Source organism: Melopsittacus undulatus, chromosome Z, assembly GCF_012275295.1.
Source record: "Melopsittacus undulatus isolate bMelUnd1 chromosome Z, bMelUnd1.mat.Z, whole genome shotgun sequence".
Classification (NCBI taxonomy): domain Eukaryota; kingdom Metazoa; phylum Chordata; class Aves; order Psittaciformes; family Psittaculidae; genus Melopsittacus; species Melopsittacus undulatus.
In genome coordinates this window covers 23531908-23554967 of record NC_047557.1, presented here as the reverse complement: position 1 = coordinate 23554967, position 23060 = coordinate 23531908, and the positions used below count along the sequence as shown (strand labels likewise).

Here is a 23060-nt window from a genome sequence, read left to right as displayed (position 1 = left end):
ACTAGTGTTGAGTCATCTGTCACTTCAGTTGTGACCTTACTGGAAATGAGCAGAAATACATGATATCAGGCAGCATTTTTTGCTGAGGAGTTCATCTAGTGACTACTGATAAGGCAAAATTGCGTTTGCATCTAAGTGGTTTGAAGATATTTATCTAGTATTAGGATTTTGGCTTTGGTTTTTTGAAAATCAGCTCTCAGATAGTATATGGGATGTATATGTCAAACTTGGTTTTACTGTAAGAGTTGGAATGTGTTGCATTTTCCTGATATTTCTTGTGATAGCACTGCCTTATTCATCTTCAGAAGAAATGGAAGATGAGCACCTGCAAGTCTGCTTCTGAATAGGCAAGGTATTAAAACAATTAAAAAAAAAATAGTGGTCTATTTTCCAAGCAGAACAATGAAATTGCTGCAATCTAGGAAAGTTTTCAACTCTAGCATTCTGATGATTAGCAAAAACAGGCAGAGGGACCCTTTGATTACCTGGTGGGAAGATGTTGAGGTTGACCCGTCAGAGAAGACTGGAAGATAAAAAAAAGACAACAATTTGCTGAGACATGTCTCAAGGGCAAGACCAAATAGAAAGGAGAAAGTGAGCAAATGCAGCAGCTTTATCACCATCCCACACAGCTATTAACCTGCTGGATTGAAAAGCAAACTGGGGGAGGGGTGCAGGAAGTTGTGTTGGGTTTTCAATGCCTCTCAGGCATTATCTGCATGCAAAATGTGCAGATCAGGCATCTTCTTTGTACCTGCTGTATGTTCCTATATTGGCCACCCTCTGCTGCCTGGGAGTGCAGGCAGGAGGGCAGGTTTGGGACAGCGTGCTTTGTTGTGGCCAGTGCCTTTTGGAGTCCTGGGCTTGACATGGAGGCCCCCAAAGGGCACTGGGCCAGTAGGCTGCTGCAACAGGAGCAGAGCAGGTAATCCCTGCCAACATCCTGAAGCTGCTAAAGCAGATGGTTCTCAAGATACCAGTGTGAGTACAGTCACGTGGAGTGGCTGGTCTGGCCTGAGACAAAGAGCCATTAATCTCTGTGAGCACCCCTGGCTGGTAATGAGGCTGGGCTGGGTATGGCTGTTAGTAACCACAGCTTCACACGGCAGCTGCACCCAGGCTTCCTCTCCAGTGGCTAAGCCAGGCAGCCAGCCAGCACCACCAGCAGCAGTAGGCAGTTACTTTGCAGTCAGGGCCCATAGCCCTTGTGCTGCCCTGAGGCCACAGGTGGGCAGTTACCTCTTGGTACTTTCTTAGTTTTGCACCTCTCTGCCATGGTGCAGGGACAGCATGCAGTGCTAGTTCTGTTTTCCACTTAGCATACACATGACACCCCATATGCCTCTGTGCATATGCTAAAGCTCTCTCCTAAAGCCCCTGCTGCCTCTTTCTCGAAGGAACAGTGTACCCACAGCATGCCGAGAAGGCACCAGGGTACTTTTATTTGCAAGGAGCACAGCTGAGAGAAGCTTCTCCAGGCATACAACCTGGCCCCAGGCTTTTCTCATGTCTTCTTGCTCCACTGTTCATGTTTGCATACATTTCTTGCTTTATTACCATTGAGACTGTCACATAAGAGGGCATTTAACATCTGCATTGACAGCACCGGTTCCTGTACCAGCACATCTGGATTGTGCGATGAGGCAATTGCTCGTTACTGTTTTATCATGGATAAGCCGATGTGAAACACACTCTTTCACCTGAGCTCTCTGTATCTTGAATTGGATAGAGATATAGTGTATAAGCATTTTCTGAATGATATGAACTCCCTCAGTACCTACTTTTGCCTCATCTGAAGCTTTTTGCTGCTGCTGCTTATTTCTTTGCAGTCTTGCATTCGCATATCTTGATGGAGATCATCATATCCTGCTCCACTCACCACCTGGTCTGGTGCAAAGTGGTGACTTCTGTCTCAGCATCACTAGTGAGAGCAGGCTGCCAGTGCTCACAGCATTTCTCCCTCCTCCCGACCCAAAGAACAGCCAGCTCTGCACAGGAGGGTGCTAGATCTGGCCCAGCACAGTGATGTAAAGACAGAAAGATTTTGATGGGAAATACCACAGCATGACAGGCAAAACAGGGCTCTGTATTTGCAGGTAAGTAGAAAAATGTTTCCCACAACAGACCACAAAGAGAACCTGGACCATGGATGGGCAGACCTCTGCCTGTTCAGGAAGCCTGAGGCTGACACAACTCTGGTGTTTAGCATAGCATACTTGACCTTTCTGCCATGCATGTGGCTGTGACTGGGACTTCCAAGTGATGTCAGCAATCCCATCACACATTGATGACACCATTCAGGCAATTTTTAGCACTGCAAGTGACTGAGCACTCTCATTGTTTTGCCTGACCCAATCAAGCTGGGTATGTCTGACCAGATTTATTCTCTGAGAGACACCTCCAAGCTCTCTTGCTTTTCCAGAAGCAATCTGCTTCAGACATCACCAGTTACTATCATTGCTTTTATGCTGCTTTCGGTGTTGCACTTCTACTTGTTGTGTCAAGTGGAATCCCAAAGTGAGAGAGGAAGGAGGAGCATGGTGGCTTTAAGCTGTCCTCTAACTTTCCTGTAGCTGCAGACTCTCTCTCCTTCTGGTTTCCCAATGATGTCTCAGTGATGCAAACATTTCTTGAAGGTGAGGTATAACTTTGGGAAGTAATCTAGGCTTTCTAATATGTTTTTAAATTCAGTTTCATAGCTCAGCAGCCACATGCCATATACTAATCCTTTCTTCAGAACTGTTGACTATCCTTGATCAATATGATCAACGTTTCATAGCTCAGATACTACATTTCTCACTTCTTCCCAAGTTTCTACTGAATTAATCTCAAATGTCATCTATTTAAAAAAAAATCTTCTTCAGAAGAATGGAGCCCTTATCTAGCACTTATATACCTGCTGTGAATTCTAGCAAAGCTCTGTATATGCTACTGTTTGGCCATTTGATATCATTTGCCCCAAAGTAGTCAACATTAGTAGTATTGTTATATTTTCTTTAATTGCATTGCATTGTATTTATTTTTTATTTACTTTTTTATTATTTTATGTACTAGGTTTCTTAGATCATAATACCTATCAAGCTCAGAGGTAAGTTAATTTCCCAGATTTTCTTTGCTGTCCTTCTCAAACCTAAACATGATCGTAGAACTGGAGTAATACCTTAAGAGATCTGTTAAAAAAATAGCTGCAATAAAGCAAAATTAGTGTCATCTGCATTTAGACTTTTTTTGAATTTGCTTCCTAGAAAAATCTCAGCAAACAGAGGCAGCACATTATCAAAGAGAAGTAAATTTGAATTAATCCTGACAGAACATTTACTAAAGTTAATTATAAGCTCATAATTGTACCTGTTTGCAGCCAAATTCTTATTTAGGAATTATACATCCACAGCAAGATAGCAGGAACATTTCTATGTACTACTTTGTGTCTAGTTAAGTGTTACTAATGTGCTTCAAATGTCAAATCTTTGGAACAAACAGTTCACAATCACCAGGTCGATAATTTTTTGGGTTGGTCTGATTTCTTCTGGAAGCAATTTTGAATAGCAAATGCATTCTGTAAAGCCACAGGCATGAAAAGCAGCTAAGACTGGAATGAATTGCAGGTTATGTCCCTTTAGCTAAACTCTGTATAACTGATCTTTTTGTGATGTTTATCAAGAGCAAAAACAGTGCTTGTAAAACAGAAGCACCTGGCCTACAGGTGAGATATTTACTGCTCTGTAGACATTACCCTGTGATGAAGTGATTGTTCCCAGGGCCCTAAAAGTAATGTTGCTGCCGTTCACCTGCTTCCATGTCTCTTTTTCCAAGGGCATAGGAACTGAAGCAGGAGTGCAGCATGTCTTACCTCCATCCCCAAAAGTAAGAACGCAGGGATGCATGGCTGCCTGACAGCCATCCTTGGGTACACACCAGCTTTCTTCATTGGAACACAGACACAGGCCTGGTAAAAGAAAGGGACATAACAGTCTCATGCCTGAGGATCCCTGACATGCAGCAGGCATGAGGAAGGAACCACAGGTCCATGACTCTTATTTGGCACAGGGACAGTAGAAGGCCTTCCCGGTGCTGGCAACAGGAACGATCTGAGCGTTGGTAGCATTGATCCTGAAGTCAGTCAGGTTAGGTATCCGCTGGGAGTTAAGTGCATGCTTACATGCACAGCTGAATCAGTGTTAGCACCCTGCATGGCTGAGCCGTGACTACTGCCTCATGTGTTCATGCTCAAGGAAGGGCGAGGGGCATAATGAATCTCTGAACATCCACTGAAACGTTTACCACAGCACAGTACATCAAGATACATGTATACATATACTTGAGTCAATATATATCGGGCAGGAAGGGTGCTAAAGTAATGACACATGTAGGACGACACATTTAGGTCCTAGACATACAAAAGAATAGCAAATTAATGTTTGTGCTCTGTCTCCTTGGTAGCTACAAATACCCTTATCTCTTAATGGCCTTTGGCTTGAAGACCATATGCATATGGCACACACACCATATACACACATATATGTATGTGTGTGTGTATGTGTATGCCCTTTACATTATTGGCTTGTAGTTTAGCCCTGAATATTTGTGTGGGAGTAGGTCAAAGTACTCAAAGCTCGAGTTTCCACTCCGGCATCTCTGAGGGAATCCAACCCACGAGCACAATGGGCCAGAATAAGAAGGAGCCGCATTCTGCCTTCCCTGCACCAGCCGTATGAGTTCCCCCAGCATCATGCCAGGTCAGTCCAGTGCTGCCCAACACGTGGCCTGAATGTCTTTCTGTTATGTTTTCAACATTCTATGCCCTGGTTGCAGCTTAAAACTGACCAAGCAATCTTTAAATGCAGGAAGTGCAGTTCATTTGCTTAGCTCTGATGGGATTAACAGAAGCATTAGAGTAATTAAGGTCAGAGGGGGTTGCCATTTACCAAATCCCTAAATCCACCTCTGCTCCAACATAATTCAGTAGTACCATGGGGCAAAAGGTCATGGCAACAATTTATGCCTGCCTAGCATACAATCACAAAGAGATAAACCCTTTTTTGGACAAAGAGCTTTTTTGGACGCAACACATTAATGTCCACACAGGCATCATAAGAAGCTTTGCCTTAGCTACCTTATGCATCCACTAACTACCGTATGCCTGGAGTTGTTTTTTTCTGGTTCTGGATAGGAAAATTAGTAATACCTTTTATGCACATAAGCTTGTATGATTTCAATTTTTAAAAAAACCCAGCTGCTACAGATCTTAAATATGCATTCCAATAAATTTCTTCCCAAGTTTAAAATATTAAGGGACCCATCTGTTAATATGAGAATAATAAATACACAGGGAACATTTGAAAGATAACATATTATGGAATATTGTGTGTTCTTATGAGTAAGCTTGCAGCATTTACTACTTTAAATTAAATGCACATGCATTTGACTCTGCTGAAGGTCTTCGCTCCCAGCACTTCACTGTTATCTGTAATCCAGAGCTGCTCAATTGAATTGAAAGAGCCATGGAACAGTGTTGCTGAGCAGAGCTTCTCTGGGGACCCACATGCCTGCATTTATTGCCTTTTGCAAGATCGGTTAGCTCCAAGCCAAACAGACTGCACTTGGTGTCCTTCTTCACTAACAGACTTTAGGGCTGACTAGCTGTAAGCTATGTTACCCCAGAGCAGTCCTAGAGGAACTCTGCAATGTCCTGCACCAGATGAATAGGTGCCTTGCTGGACAGAAAAGGGATTTGCCAAGCTCTCAGCCAGGTAATTGGTTCTTAATGATATTTTAGTGATGACTGCCATTATGTCATACTTTCCAAGCAAAATAAAGGGAACTGAAGCATGAAAAGAATGGTTTCAAAATTGAGGAGATTCACTGGAATTGCTTTAACTCTACTATGGATAAAGAAATAATGGATTCACAACTAGTGGATGCAGTTGAAGCAGCTGCAGTATTGCTGAGAGGAGTCAGAAAGTTGCCAAGCTTTCTTGAGACAACTTCGACGACACTGCTGTCCCTCTTGGTGATCCTTATGTTGCTCTGGCCCTGTGTCTGATCAAGTGGATAGTGGTCTCAGCAGTATGAAAGCATAAACATCCAACGACACTTTCACGCCAGGGATATTGAAGAATCAGGAATCATTATTTTGCTGCTATGCAATGAGGGGCAGTAAACATGCAGTGCAAGGCCCCAGCCTGTAGACAGCTGCTGTAGCACAGCTACATGCAAGGGAATTATTTGGGAGGTTCTCTAGCAAGAGAGTTAGCATGTCACCCCTGCACATCTTTGTCCCAGACTCTCTGGGGAGTGCAAGAAGATGGGGTAAAAATTTTCTTGGCTGCTTACTTGTCAGCTTACGTTTACATAAATCAGTACTTTTATTGAAATTCCTGTTCTTGTTATTTTCCCAAACAGGATGCTTTGCTTCAGGTCCCCACATGCAGGAGTGCCTCCTCACTCCTGGAGGTCCTGTGCCTGGCTCTGGTGCAGGGCAGGGCAGGATGTGTGTGTGTACTTGCTCCCTCTGGCTGGTGCAATGCTGATTTCAGGAGAAGCCCTGTGGGCAGAAACTAACCCTGCCTTGCTGGTACAAGAAGCATTGGCCAAAACATCAAGAATAAATCAAGTCATCCTTGGTTATGAAGAGACCAATATGGTGATGAAAGACAAGAGAGCCAATATGGCAGATGATGCTGGACTGCTGGCACTCAGGTTGTTCTGGTGTTTCATTGCCTTTCACAAGGCAAAGATATGCCTACCCCTGATGAAGGAGCCCCACACATTAGCTCTGCTGCTGCATGTGGTCATTCAGCCTTGCTCTCACCCTCCTGCCTCCCAGACCTCCTGGAATCCCTCTGTTGAGAAGTCCCAGGATTAGCAATCTGAATTAATATCCAGATGCAAACAATGGCTGGATTTGCAAATAGCTGGCTAGGTGTTGCCCAAGATATCACTCCACAAGAGCAGCTTCCCCATGCCTTTGTCCCTGTATTGGCAGTGACATCTAAAGGCAGGGCTGGCTCTGCCAAGAGTGCTCTGAATGTGGGCTTGCTGTCTGTACAGACCTGGCAAGACTTCACTATGCCAACCACATTATTGCAACATTTCCTCCACCCAAGAAGCCAAGGGGACAGGTATTTGTTGATTTTTATTTTTTTTAAATAAATCTTCCAAGTGAATAAAACTAAGGAATCTGTTCAAAGTCCAAAAGGATCGAACTTCACAAAGACAACACAAACAAACAGAAAAAAACACTGTAAAGAGGGGGATGCTTGAACACTTCTTTAATGAGAGGGACCAGCATGGCTTCTTGACCACTGACTGTTCCCAGCATCACTAAAAGAGTAGATGAGACGTCTGTGCTAAGTAAACAGCATCTGCCATCTCAGGCTGTTTGAAAGTGCTGACTAGCTGGTGAAGAGATTAGCACCGTCTGACTCCTCTACTAATAACTGATTCATTACTCAGGCTTGGCAGTGCCCTCCTAATTGTCAGTTAGAACTGCTGACATTCCTGAATATTGCTCTTCAGATGTAAATAACATTTATCTGAGGGTATTGTGGCCTCTGTTTTGATCATGCAAGTTCAGGTGAGTTCACTCACTTGAAAGGACCAAAACAAATTTTACCTCAGCTGGTACATCTATTTCATAACTAATTTGTCTATATAATTGTCTCCCTTAAAAGGGGATATCTTAAATCACATGTTTGAAATTTTGGGAAGTATCTTGAGTTAGGATGGGATGGGTAAGCTGCTTCAGATTTGGTTTAGTCTTTGGGAAACCTTTAAGCAGCATTTTCTGAAGAGTGACGTCTGAGCAGGGTTGTGACTAGAAACAGTTTTTTTGAGAACCAAAAATGTAGACAATGCCACACTCTTGTCAGAAAAAAATGAATGTTGAAAGAATGCAATTATGTTTTGCCTGTGATTTGTTTATGTAGATTATATACCAACTAAAAAAAAAGTACTTTTTCTTAAATTCTCATTAGGGTTATTTATGCCACTGTCTTTTAAAATAGTCTGGGAAAAATGTTCTTATGAAAATCATAATTGTGTAGTTGTTTTAAGTTCAGAATATGAAGTAACAAAAAGCTGTGGTTTTATTCCATTTTCCCCTATTTATTTTCTTTGTTTTATTTTATTATTTTATTTTAAGTTATTTTATTTATTACCATAGCTCTGCTGAACAGATCTATGCTCTCAGGATGCTAGCTTCTGATAACTGTACTTCACAAGCCTTGGGAGGATGATGGTGGTTCAATCACCCATTAATCCCATGGCAGCTAATGGCTGGAATCTCCAGATCAGGTCCCTCTTGTTGACCAGATTGTACAAATCTATACTTGCGGGTTTGGTTTTTTTTTTTTTTTCACTGATTCCTTTGAAAGCTTTTTAATTTGAATGTGCAACATTCATGTGTCAGTCATTCTAAGTCTCAGCACAAATCCTCACCCTGTCTTCCTGTGATCCTCCCATCTGGTGGAAAAGCCTTCACATTTTTCACCTACAAAATAAAAAACACTCACAGAAATAACAGGGTTTTGATGAAATCCGCTCCTATGAGACAGTCATGACAGTTTATATGGTACCTGACCTCATCACAACAGAAGGCCAAAATGCAGTGAGCACAAAAGCTGACCAAGGACACATCGCACCTTGTCTGGCTGGGTGCTGAGCATCCCTGAGCAGGAGCCCCTATCAGGTGTGGCTCTCTGGAAGGAGACAATCAGTCCTGCAGGCAGCATGCAGTGGGATTGGGAATGACACCAGCCTAGTCCCTCTTTGCCTTGTGTGCAGATTTGGAACTTCCCATTTTCTACACACCAAAATTGTAAGTATTTTCTCCATATAAAAATTGTAATTAGTGAGAAATGAAAACAGCAGACCCTTAATGAACACAACTATTTGTTCTTTAAATGAGAAAAATACAGTATAATTTTACTTGCTTTGATTTCTTTCCTGACTGCTTGTATTTTTTCTTTCTCATAAGACTGTGTGGACACTGAGCAATCTGTCTCTCTAATGAATATAGACTGTAGCAGTAGGTAGGGATTTGCTTATTTGCATCCATTACACCTCTGTGAAATTCATTACCCAATTATGTTACACTGAAAGGTTCTTGGAAGATGGTCAAAACACTTGTGAACCCGGGCTATCACAGCCTGATGAGTATTGCATGCAGGTCTGAACTGCATAGTCATTATTCAGCCTTCATCCAGGCAAAAGTCCCCATGCAGTGAATGCCTGGGAAGAGGCTGAGGTTTATAAGCATAAGCATTGAGCCGGGAGCCATTATCTCCTACAGCAACAGCTATGGCTCCCACAGCTCGTTGAGGAGCACTCAGATTTGGCAATTGCCCCTAAGATTCAAGTAAACTCAAGAGTCAAGTAAACTGATGCACAGGCAAAAGCACTGTGGAAAGGGATTTTTGAGTGTGTTAGGAAGCCCCAACCAGTGCTTCCAGTGAAGCTAGGGGCTGATATTAGCATATACATACTGATATCAGTATGTATATCAGCATACTGATACACAACAATGTGCAGCAGCCAGAGCTCTAGCCAGCTCAGTGGTTCTCTTGAGTCACCTCCCTCATCTGGGCCTGGCTGCTGTCAATACCTGGGGAAACAGCGTCAGGAAAACATCATTAAAAGGCAAAACAAAAAAGTGGCCGGGTTTAACTAGGCATAGAAAGTATTCACACCCTCAGGACTGACTGCACAGTGAGGCAGAGAAGACAAGCCTTCCCTCAGAAGACGCTGGCCACAAAGAGACTTCCCCATGCAGCCTTTTGGTGGCCTGAAATCTGAAGTCCCTCTGTTCAGGGAGAGAGCAGAAAAAATACCCAGGTGTATTCCCACTGTTCCCCTGGGAGGCAGAAGGCAAAACACTCAGACACTTATCAGCTGTGTGCTACCTGTGTAGCCTGGATGTGGTTCATTAGGCCTGGCATCCTTATCTTCCAGTCATCTTGCAGTTTCTGATGACTGGTCATCAGATGAGTGGTCATTCTGTTCCTACATCATCTGTGCTCGTTTGCTTCTCTGGATGCTCCTGGTGTCAACCATGCAAGTATAAGCTCATATAATGAATAACTGGGACTCCAGAGTTCAAAGCTATTGAACCCCAGGTCTGGATTAAGCCTCTTCTTTTTTATTTTGGGTTTTTTTTTTTTTTTAAGATCTCATCAGCATATATGTCTCTTCTGAAGTATCCATTGAATGAAGTGCCTACTACCTAAATTGAATCAAGGCCAATTAGTCTCCAAATGCTTTTCATGAGCACAGCAAACAAGCATCCCCCCACAACACCTGGGATCCAGCCAGCAAAGCTGTCTGCTGCTGCCCTATAGCCATAAAACATGGAAAGCACAAGGTGTGAGCCCTCAGCATCAGGCTGACAAGAGCAGCGTCACCACCAGACCCAGCACAAGTCAGTTACACTAAAGGGGACGCAGGGCCAGCACCGCTTACCCCCAGTGCAGTCTGTGGTCTGACATGGGATGTTCAAATGGATGCTTATGAAAAAAAAAAGGCACCCTTCCTTTGCCCCAGGGGCTGAGGGTCTCTCTTGTTTGATGTGTTTGTAAATAAACCTCTATTTCCAAGAAGGCTGTTTCCTGTTAGATCCTATTAAACACTCCTCCTTCTGTCCTGGCTTCCTGTGTTTGAAAGACCTGAGTGCTGTTTGTCATTTCACCATACCCAAAAACCCTAACCAAAGGAAAGGCTCATTTACAGCTGCATGAAATGGATGTAAACAATGACAAGTACACTCAGAGCAACAAGCAGGCAGAGAGACCCCCAGAGAGTTTCAGTTATGGGAACAGACAAGCACTCCTTGGGGGCCAGGGCATATCCACAAAACAACATTTCAGTGCTGAGAAAAGTGGAAAGGAATAGCAGTGAAGAATTTTCCTTCCACAGCTTCAAAATGTCTGGAGAGCTACTCTAGACCCCTTTAATTTTATTTATAAATAGGAGTATTACCTAAAGTACAATCTCTATTTTCTGTGACTACCATCTTCTCCTTCTTATTCCCAGCTGGCTTTAATCCCCTTCATATTATTGATGCTTTCTGCATGTAAGAATATCTATTTCAGCACAAAAAACAGGTGGAGCAGAAACTCAGTTTTTCTTTCTAAACATTTCTTTGCCATTTTTTAGGAAGGCTTTTCCATTAGGTTTATCTAAGAGATCTCTAAAGCAACCTCAGTGAACTGTTGACTTGCCTGCAACCTTTTGAATTCATCACCATCCACTCTTAACCACTGGGTGAAGGTTCTATTAGTCAAAAGTTCACACTGTTCAGATGAAGGTACCAGTCATGAGGCACATCACATAAATTAAGTTGGGTATCAGGCTGGACAACTCCAAATCCTTCACTTAGGTGAAAGAACATCCTGTGACATGCTCACCCATGTGATCTGCAAGTATTTATAAATAATTTGCGGTTCCAAATCAATTTCTAGTTGGGTTTCATGTCTGGTTTAGAATAGGAGTGAAATTCAAAGACTTGTTTATGTGCAATTTGGAAACAATGAAGAAGGCCAAAGTAGTGTCTGTGTATCCATTGCAATTAGCTCACAATTAACATCTGTACATTGGGACTTGCACAGATAGATGTAAGTTTGGTTTTCAAAAAAAAAAAAAACCTGCCACCTTGAAGGCTAGAATTATCTTCCAGGAAAACCTTACAGGTTTTCCACTGAATAGTTATGTTGACAGACACCTAATCTGAAAATATTTAAATGTCACTGCATCATAAAATCAATGAATAAACAATCATTGCATAAAATATACTTGCATGGAAAAAACAGTCTGCTTTGCTCTGATTCAATTATTTCCATCTTGCGTAAATGTTGAGGTCAGTGAATTTTGCCACTGACTTTAATGGGACTCTGAATCTGCTCCTATGAACTGATCAGTGGAAAGGTCGAATTTCTTAAGATCAAATACAGACATTACATACTGGCATTATGAACACCTTCACACTGTCAAATGATTAAGATTTTGCACCATATTTCTTTTCAATGCTGCATGAGCATGTCTACTTTGTTCAGACCTTTAAAACAGTAAGGCAAGAGTGAAGGTAAGTTAAATATTAAAGCAGTTCATCACAAGTCTAGGGGCATTTATTACTAGCCACATTTATTACTCTGCACAAGTTGTCGTATTTCTTTTTACACACAATCCATATCATTTTATTTCCCACCTTGTGCATCTGCTTTTCAGGAGAGACCAGGGTTCACATTGCACTAACAGAAGCAGTTTGTCTTACATAGTTATTTAAACTATCAGTTAAAACTATTCTGCGACAAGTACTAGAAATATCAGCAGAAGCCCCCAGTTTCTTTCCTTGATTTCCCCCATTTTTTCTGTCCAGACTTGTTGATCTACATGAGGTGGTCTTTACTACTAAATTTCATCTCACTGAAAGGAAGGAAAACATGCTCAACAGATACCTGGATATTAAAACTGCAATTGTATGTAATTATATACCTTTAATGCTTATTGAGAAGAAATGTTCCAGAAAACGTCTCTTTCTCAGTGCTTGTAAACAGTAGTGCCTACATGATACAGAGCCAGAATGGGACAGGGAAGCAAAAGACCTAAAGAATGGGGAGACTTCCATTTTCATACTCTGGTTTTCCAGAAGTAAGCTTGCATCTAGTCTTTTCTGTTGAAAGCTAAAGAGGATTCAATTCCAGAAATATCCTGGCTCAAGATCAGTTCTCACAGGATTGCTTCTCTCCTTCTGTGTTATTAATGTTCTATATGTGACATTACACTCAAGTAACCAATGAATGATAAAACGGAAGGACACCATGCCAGAAAGGCATCTAAAGAGAAATAACAGTTGGAGCTATTTGTTGCTGTGTAAAAAAGGGGTGCTTGTCATAATTTTTTTCCAAGTAGAATAACTTCTTAAGACTTGCCATTGCTATTAATTTGAGGATAGGTTGCCAGGTCTAGAACAGAAGGACCTGAAAGTTATTGAACAGGAAAACAGGCAGTGAGAGACCTCTTATCAATGACAAGTATGTTGAATCTCATCCAGAATATTCCTCTGGTTAAAACACCTGGTTCTGGAGTGCTGACATTTACTGAAGTTATTGTGCAAAGGCCACAGCTTTCTTCAAATCATGCTCACACAGAAGGAGCTGCACGCAAGTCATGAAGACAATGTTGTTCCCTGACCTCTGAACACTTTGTTGCACAGTTGTGCTGAGTGTTCCCAGGGAATCCAGAATGAAATCCAAAAGCAAGCAAATTTTCTAGCAGCCTGTTACAATTCACAATGCAACAAAACTTTCCAATTAGCAACCATAACAGCAAGAAGGAAGTCAATCAATTGGAAAAAAGCATAAGTACAAGAATCCCCAGTTTCATTTCATGTAAATGTCATTCTACACAATATACTGAGAAGTGAATGTGGAAAATACAAAGTATTTGAAGGCAAATACAGGATTTAACTCTGCCAGGATTTAATTTTTGGCAGGAAATTCTGTGTGAATTCTACTGGCCTTACTACAAGGGCTGGTGTCAATAGAATCTTTTTATTAAACCTGTTTCTAAAGGTGATGATTCACCTTCTCTGCACCATCACTTGCAGTTATGAAGCTGTAATCAAACACAAATGCAGTCATCTCTTTTTCAAGTCAGTGCCTAATCCATTTCCATGTCACCAGGAGCTCTGCATGCACAGAGGCCAGGCTCCCTCCAGGCTCCCCTATCACCCTGAGCACCACAGTGCAATTAACATGTCTGAACCTGATTCCACTTGCTAATGTGTAATCTTGCCATGAACTCACTACATCAAGAGATCTCTTAGCTGTGCCAAAACAGCTGCAAGGTGCAGGAGAAACTTGAGCAGATAAGATTTCTATCAAGAAGATATTTCTAGCTTAGAAGCCTCACCACAGACTCACTGCTTTCTCTCTCTCAAGCAGGAGAAAGAAGCCATTTTTCTCATGTCCTTCCGGTTAAGGAAGTGGTATGTTTCTGAGAGGTTATTTTGATTTGAGCATTGCCCCAAATCGTTCTGTCTTCATATGCAACTGCAGACAGCCTGCTTTTTTACCTCTTCCAGCAAGTACTTTTGCTCAAGTGCATATTGCTAGAAAAGCTGGGTTGAATACAGCATATTCATCACATACACATATTCTTCCCCAGCCTGTGTGCCAGTTCAAGCACTGTATCTTTCTATTCTTATTTCCTACAGATTGTCAGATAGCTTTATTTTTCTTCTGTATTTCATTTGAAGAGCCTCCTGATCAGACTTCATCCCCCCCTCACCCCAGGATCTTCTCCAGTTCTCTACAACATTCTTACTTTTCCAAGTTATTTTTTATGGCTTAACTCCAGTAAAGTTACCACTACTCGCCTTCTCTGTTGATAGCAGGTTCCAGCCATGGGGCACTGCACTGCTTCCCAAGTTATGGATTACACCCAGGGCTGTGGCCTTAATCTCTCTAAGCCCTGCTGAGCAATGTGAGTGCCACTTTTTCCACCTCTTTCTAGAAAAAACCCACAGCCCATTCAAGGTTAATATAATACCAATTCAGAACTTCTCAAATATTTTGCCATTACAGTACAGATTTTCCCAGATCAAACTGGAGGGAAGTAAGTTTGCTTTAATGAAAAAAAAAAAAACAAAACAACAGGATGGGAGCATTCTCTCTTTCACATGCCTTTAATTTAGCTGAAAAAGCTGTCACTTAAATACCAGCAGTTGCCTTCTAGACCAATAGCTTTTCCTCTATTACTTGCAATCAGAGCAGCTCCTAACATTTGACTGAAGAAAGAGGAAAGCCAGTGTCAGCTAGAAAGTTGCATCCCCACCAAAGCCCTTGCTTTAGATACTCACTCTGTAATCCTTTTGTTTTATTGGCAGTACTCTATCCTCATAATATAACCATGAGCAGCAAGGGGGCAAGCACCCTTCTGCACCACAGCCCCTGCAGCAAACATAGCTGGGTGTAATCTTCATGCACCACCTTGCAAAAAAATGATTTGTGAGTGTTGGAGTCAAGCCTGAGGAATAATTTCACTGTTGCAAAGTAGAGTCCTTAAGTCAGAATTTATAGCAAAGAGAAAGACATAGCAGGACAGGTCAAACAGAAAGATAATAATAATAAAAAGGCTTCACTGATGTTTGGTTTGCAGTAAAAGACGTGAAAGTTGTTGTGTTGATGTGTGCATTGGGTTTGCATAGCAAGGTTTTGGTAGCAGGAGGGCTACAGGGGTGGCTTCTGTAAAAAGCTTCTAGAAGCTTCCCCTATGTCAGCCAGAGCCAATGCCAGCCAGCTTCAGGATGGGCCCACCACTGGCCAAAGCTGAGCACATCATTGACAGTGGTAGTGCTTCTGGAATAACATGTTGAAGAAAGGGTAAAAGCTGGGAGAAAGGAGAGAGAATATGTGAGAACAACAACTCTGCAGACATCAAGACCAGTGCAGAAGGAGAGGAGGACATGCTCCAGGCATGGAAGCAGAGATTCCCCTGCAGTCTGTGGTGCAGACCATGGTGAGGAAGCTGTGCCCTTGTAGCACATGGAGGCCCATGGAGGAGCAGATCTCCACCTGCAGCACATGGAGGACCCCACGTCAGAGCAGGCAGATGCCCAAAGAAGGCTGTGACACTGCGGAAGCCCTGTGGATAGAGGAGCCCGTGCTGGAGCAGGTTTGCTGCAGAACTTGTGAGCCCATGGGGGACCCACACTGGAGCAGTCTGCTCCTGAAGGACTGCACCCATGAAAGGGACCCACACTGGAGCAGTTCATGGAAGATTGTATCCTGGGGGAGGGACCCCACATTGGAGCTGGGGAAGAATGTGAGGAACCCTCCCATGAGGAGGAAGGAGCAGCAGAGACAATGTGTGATGAACTGAACAGAACCCCCATTTCTCATCCAACTGAGCTGCTGCAGGGAGGAGGTAGAGAAATTCAGGAATGAACTTGAGCTCAGTAAGAAGGGAGGAGCGGTGGGAGGAGGTTTTTAGGGTTTGGTTTTATCTCTCATTATCCTACTCTGATTTTGCTTATTAAACTCAAGTCATCTGTTTTGCCCTTGACGGTGATTGCCAAATGATCCCTCCCTGTACCTATCTCAATCCACACGTCTATCATCACATTTTCTCTCCCCAGCCAGCTAAGGAGGAGGACTGCTAGAGCAGCTTTAATGGGCATCTGGTATCCAGCTACGGTCAGCCCACCACAGGGCGCAAGATAGATTTCTAGTGCCAGTGCTTCTTGGTCAAAAACTTCAAGCTTGATGGCTCCAAGGTACATATGGACATGTTACCTGCTTCCCTCCTCAGCAACCAGGAGCCCTCAGGACCAGGAAGGCAACCAAAGTCCCTGCCAGAGCAACACATCCTGAGAGTGCTGTGAGGGCCATGCTTAACTGGTGCCTGGAGCCATCTTTATGAGAGAGCAGACCTGCTAGCTCACTGCTGCCCTGAGATACCCCAGGTTTGGTGAAGGCTAAGGTGGGAGAAAAATGTGAAAACGTTTGACAGTTCTAGTTGGAAAGATGTTTTATAACTTCCCTTAGCCTGTGAAAAATAAAGCTGAATCCATACATAGAAAAACTGCAAAAGCAGGGCAGAATACAATTCAGCAGCATCCTTGTTAGCATGCTCAGCACTGTAGCCTGGGATTTCTTCTCTGTGGAGGGAATCGGCTTTCATCCTCTGAGCTACTGGCCTATAAAATACTCATTACTGTCATTGTATGGTAGTTTGTACCCAAGGCTAAAGTTCAGCCAGTGATGTCTGCCCAAATTGCAGCACTTTTTAAACAGCAAGGATGCCAACTCCCAACACTTTTTACTTTAATGTTTTTATGTTGTATCAAAGCAATACTTGCTACCATAGAACTCCAATTATAGATCAGATTTATACACATTCATATGTATGTGTGCATGTGTTTACTTTGCATGTTCCTCCTAGATATGTGGGCAGGGAACCGGTCACATAATTGCCTCTTGCAGCAGACAGCACAAGTGGTACCTGGGCACGTAGGGTGGCTCAGACATGACATGCAGCCTGCAAAGGCCTCTGCTCTAATGCATTTTTAACAGCTGAAATCTTCACCACAATCTCTTTCTTGTGTTACTCTGCTCTTCTAGAAGCTTTAATTAGCAGGGGATGTTACTGGGTGAAACGATGCATCACTGCTCTCCTCAATGAGGAGCGCCTTTCCCCAGCATGTCTCTGGCAAGCCCACACTTGAGGAAAGCATGCCCCTCCAGCAAAGAGGGGCCTCTCTTGGCCCTCAGCAGAGCTGCTTTTATCACAGGCAGGCATGCTGGTAGTTCTGAGCTGGATTCCTCTTTCAGAAGAGAGGCTCTGGTGAGAATGTCAGAAGCACCTGTGAGAAGAGCTGGAATAACAGAAGTGCAGCTCTTTCTCCTCTTCAGAAACAGCCTTTCTGCTTTTCCTGAACCTAACTAGATCCTGCATCATTTTCCCCTTCATTTCAAAGCCCTTTGTGATGCCCAGGCCTGTCTGACCCTTCAAACTTCGGCCACAGAAGTGCATAATCTACCCTAAAGTCTAAGACATGAAAGGGGAAGGCAGCAATGATTGTTCTCCCTAAAACTAATCACACATTTTCAGTCTACCCTGCATGTCTGTGAAATATCAGACTTTAATTTACTAAGTTTTGACATGCATCTAGTTAAATTTAATCTCAGTAACACCATTCAGCCAAAGGCAATGTCATTGAACCTCTGGCTCGGGTCTGGAAACTTGCATTTAGGCCTTAAGCTGGTGAAATATTTCATGACAACAAATGACCTTTGTAACCAGAAGATGCAAAAAAAGACATTTTAATCTACAACCAGAACCCAAAATGCCTCTCTGTTCAAACTGCTACTGCATCATCTTCAGGAGAGCCACTCCTGGGTTATATACATGGAAATCATGTCACAAAACTGCACTGCTGCCACAGGCAGGTTTGGGTTACATACCCTTTCTCATTCACTGAATTCTTGCAGTCTTCCCTTGAGCTACCCCTATGGTTCAATGTAGAGAATGCCCTTTCAGCCCAGTATCTACATCTCTTTATGTAAATCCATAGAATGGTCCTATGTCAGACACGAGACTGTGTCCAATATCTCAGTGCATTGTAACATGGGGAACCGGCCCAAGGTGTTCAATAACTAGCAGAAGACTGTATCAATTGGTGTGAACATTATAGAATCATAGAATTATTTGGGTTGGAAGGAACCTTTAAAGATCATCTAGCTTTAAACCCCTTGGCATGGGGCATCTTCCACTAGACTAGGCTGCCGAAAGCTCTGTCCAACCTGGCTTTGAACACTGCCAGGGATGCAGCAGCCCCTGCCTTTGGGATTTTCAGGTTTGTGGAAAGATCAATGCACTTGGTGAAGTGATAGCTTTTACAAAAGTAACCAGAAACTTTTCAACCTCTTACCGTGTAATAATGTTATTTGCTGGCAGGAGATGGGGCGGACTTTGGCATAAACCTAACCCATCCAGTCCAACATAACCATTTCATTTTGGTGTATCTTAATTCCACCTTCCTGGTTTTTTGCGTGGCTGTGGAGCACTTGCACGGTGATATGGCAATGGTTTCTGCTAGCCTGTATATTTACAATTAACCCTAATGCTCAGACCAAAGAGCACTATCTGTCCTTCGTTCTTTTGCGATACTACAGTGGAGTGAAAACAACTGAAAACCCTAACTAGGAACATCCCATCATTTTGTTAACTGTGTGATAGGAGGGGAAGCAGGGAGGAGGTGGGAGCAGTCCCTGGGCCTGCATCCCTCTCCTGGTGCTCAGAAATCACATTCCAGCTGGTTGACTAGGCTCCCAAGGGCTGGTTGCACATGCATGCACCACAGGAGGTAACACAATGCTTTACAAGACTAAGAAAAGAAGGAAATCAAATATCCCTTTTGGGAGGGCCCCTCCAAATGCTAGAAACATGTATCAGTTATTTCATTTCAGAGTAATATAAAAAATACCTGTCTTTCAAAACTCTGTGTCTGCAGGCACCATCTCTCAGGATCCAGCTTTAACATAAAGATGCTCCCTCCAGAGAAGCGTGTCTTACTAGTGTCTTACTAGAGACATCCAGAGACCTTCAAGTTTTGTAGGTGTTGCTAGGGCTGAGAAGAAAGATTTGGTTCATGAATTCACCTGGTGACACCCCTTGTTTAATAAAGCTTGTAGAGCACAAAGCAGCTGAGGAGAGACAGCAACTGACATGTTGGAAGCAGCAGAAGTAGTAGTAGATGGAAACGCAAACTGCTGGAAGAGATGCTCCAGCAAACCATCAGCTCCAGCAAACCACCAGCAAACCACCAGTACTGCCATAGCCCTTAGTGCTGTCTCCTGCCACGGTGCTCCACCAACAGGCCAGGCTGCTCTGCTGCACTTTACCAAAGGCCTGGGAGGATACGCACTCCACAGGAAACACAAGAAAAGTGAAGGGAATTGGCAAAATTATCAGACCATGAAGACTGCTGTATATAATACACTGGAATAAACATGGATGAAAGTGGCATTCCTGCTTCACAAAATGTGCCAGCAGTTCTAAGACTTGGCTGCCTGAACTTTAGCCCTGGTTGAAAACTTCCATGTAACTATGGTAATGAGTACTTTTCAGGCCAAGAACAATAGCTCATGGGTTATAGGGGAGTATTTCCCAGCGCAGATTATCTTGATCTCCAGTGCAGTGCTGGGTATGTTTTTGTAGGAATGTGGCAATGTGTTAGCTTTCTAACCTCAAATTCTACATATATATCACTGCACGAGGTTTGTTTGCACATGTTTTTTATATCTTGCATGCTTAATTACTTAAAGATTTATTGCTGTCATTAAACACTGCTGCTTTACATACGAGAGGCTCCAGGAGCAAATGAAAGTGACTTGCAACAGTTTCCTCTCTTTGCCTGGTGAGGAATTAGGAGGTTCTAAAGTGTAGGCACTCCTCCACATCTCTATGAGCTGCCCATGGGCATCTATGTAGCCCACACTCCATCAGAGTGGAAGAAGGGGGCGAGTAGATATAGCACTGAGCTAGCTTCTGTTTCATCATATCAGACTTAAACTCGACCTTTTCCCTAAGGAAGGCAGGGACTCCTGTCCCCCACACAGAACTCCTGCTGATTCCCATGTTGTCCACAGCCTTTGGAAAGGGACAGCCTGGCATGCTGGCATGGAGGCTAGAGGAGCATTTCATATAGACGAAGAGTTAAGGTTGTTGTGGAAGTGGTATTGCAGAAGGCAAGTTTTGGATTTCCCAGTATTGGGAGTTTTAAGTCAATTATACTTTAAGTCTTTAAGCACTGACTTTATATTCTGGAAATATTAGGAACCACTAACCTCTTTACCTTACAGCAATGAATTTTTCAGATACTTCAAAGATGTGGCAGCAGTGCTGCTTTTCCTATACAGTCTGATGGCTCCTGTCAAATCAGCCATTACATCCCAGTTCTACTTACATGAACTGTGGCAGGGTGGGGGCTGGAGAAATGGCAGCATTGGCAAGTGGGGCAGCTAACCAAAACCTGCATATATGTGCAACCTTCCACCACTCACAGCTCTCCTTGGTGCCACTTATGCCGATAGCAAATTTTGACATGGGGAAGGATGGGTACATTCAGAGAGCAGCACTGTGTCCTGCAAGCTGCTGTGGGCAGGCTTGCTTTGGGGAGGGAGGGATGCAAACCCAGGGCAGCCCCTGCAGTAAGTTTGCACAGGGACAGGCAATGCACAATTCTGCCAGCGCTGTGCCATGCCTGCAGACACTGCAGTCGCAGGATGGGCCCCAGGCATTGTCAGTGCTGTCCCTCTGTGAGGGGTCTCTGCAGAAATGCTACATGTCAAGTCTCTTCAAACAGAGGTAGTGAAGCATTTGGACTGATAACAAGCCATACTTGAAGAGTAGTGCAAAGTCAGAAGGCTGTTTGTGGAGGGTTTGGGAGCTGTTTTTTTCCTGCTATGCACTGCAAAAGTTGTGAGAGTCTGAGAAATGTTATAAGCAGCTCTCTTTCTGTGGTTCACACCTCAGGGACCCTTTGAGAGAAGGGCTCCTCATTTCCACCAGACATGCCTGCTGCAGCAAATCAGTATTTCACCTTATTGTGGTTGGTCTTATTGGGGTTGGGCAGGTTGGAGGTTTTAGAGCAATCTGGGTATGGTAAACATCTGCCAGATCTATCTACACAACATGCTGTGTCAAGTGACCCCAACCTAAATTTATCCTCTGGCCCTGCTACTGAAGAGCAACTTTCAGAACAGATCAGGTATGTGTGTGGGTTTCAGAGCCCATCAAAACATGGGCTCTGAGAACCACAGCTTTGCTGCCGAAGTGTGACAAGAAGCCCTTGCATATTGCAGGTGGAAAGTTAGCAATGCTGCAATTCATATCCCCAGTGCTGCCAGCAGCCCTCCAGCTGCCCAAAAACCATGTCCTGCTCTGCATGTAACCCTAATTTGCTTTACCTTGTCACATTAACCCAGACAGTTCCAGTCTGTACCTCTACTACTTTTTCTAGTATTACTTCCCTAATGGTCCTTTAGTGTCAACCACCATACCATACCAAACACCATACTCCAAGTCAATGACCTGGTAACAGCTTGGAGATGATCACAGCCACAGTGCAATATTCAGATGTGTGCAACTGGTAAATGAAGTACTGTAACAACACTAACATTTTGATGGCATATGGCTTTTTTAAGAAGGGATTACATCTCAGAAGTTCCTTGCTCAAATTACCTCAAATTTGGCCTCTAATCCACACTTGGAGAGCAGCTTTCAAGGGAATTCTGCTATTCTGATAAATTATTTGGGTGTGTGTGCACTGGACAATGCAATGTACTGCAGAGCTCCTCAATCTAACCTTGGATGAGCTGGCTTCCAAACCAGGAAAAACACAGCTGCCCTAAACAGAAGAGATGCTGCCAGTATTGAAGCTTATCTCCTCACACACTGTGTCATTGACATAAAGTTTCAGTTTGAGCTTGCTCAGGACCCAGCAAGGCACCATACTGCCCTGTACAGGCATGACTTCAGAATACAGACAATACTGTAAAATACTATGCTGGCCTTATTTTTAGCCTGACTTCTTAATGAAACTAGACTTCTATAATAACAGTGTTTTTGTCTGTCAATCCCACAATCCTCTCAATTTTTTTTAACCTGTTGGCTTCCTTGCCAACACCTTGGATAGAGGTGGAATCAACATGTGTCATGGCATTAGGTGGCTACATAGAAGAAAGGAAATCCAAATCAATGCTCCTGATGAGAGGAGGGCTGCAGTGTGAGCTTACATTCAGTGCTGCAGAGCACATGGGAGAGAGACCAAGAAAACCAGGCTGGCAGTGCACCAAGACAGCTCGGGGCAGAGTGTGACAAGGCCAGCCCTTGAGAGCAAGAAGTGGGGATCTTTGAACAAACCCTTCTCCCAAGCATTTTAACATGTTTCAGCATCTAATAGAACTACACTGAAAAGGAGGGGCTTTTCACTACTCATCTTGAAAAGCAGTTGTATTTTTCACATTGATTTCACATAGTGCAGCAAAGTTGAGAGTGGGGTTCCCCAGGCACTGCCGCAGGTATCTCTGGTCCTCATGCTGCAGCAACTAGGCCCTGGCTCTGTGAGGACCTGCACTGGTGCAAAGATCTTAAAAATAAAAAAAAAAAAACAAAACAAAATTCAGAGCTTGAGGAAGGAGGAATGCCGATTTTCTAAAGCAGGACCTTGTATAGAACACAGGGCTTAATCTGGATGATTTATGAGTATCTGGCCACTTCTGCCAGGCTGGGACAGGATTTATGCACCAGAGCAGAAAAGGCTGGGCAGTTTCTGGCAGCTGCTTCAGAAGTACAGAGGAATTCCTGCTGGCCTTTTCTCCAAACCTCCTGGCAAAGGAGACCAGGGGCATGGGGAAGTAGGGCTAGCCCAGCACAAACCAGCAGTCTCGTGAGACCCATTCAACTGGCTTTAGCACATCTCAGATGGTGTGACTGCAGCTCAGTTCAGAGGCACTTCTCTGCAGCTGTGAATAGGCACCCCCAGGCTCCAGATAAATGGA

At 43.4% G+C, this 23060-nt stretch overlaps 1 protein-coding gene across 1 annotated transcript in view; it reads right to left on the bottom strand.

Moving 5' to 3' along the window:
- The window catches only part of LOC117437912 (PHD finger protein 7-like), a 125641-nt gene extending 109365 nt beyond the window's left edge, over window positions 1-16276 (bottom strand). The window contains exon 1 of the mRNA XM_034072706.1: window positions 16016-16276. Coding sequence (XP_033928597.1) covers window positions 16016-16276 — 261 coding nt within the window. The remainder of the gene's footprint in view (window positions 1-16015) is intronic.
- Window positions 16277-23060: the final 6784 nt, after the last annotated feature.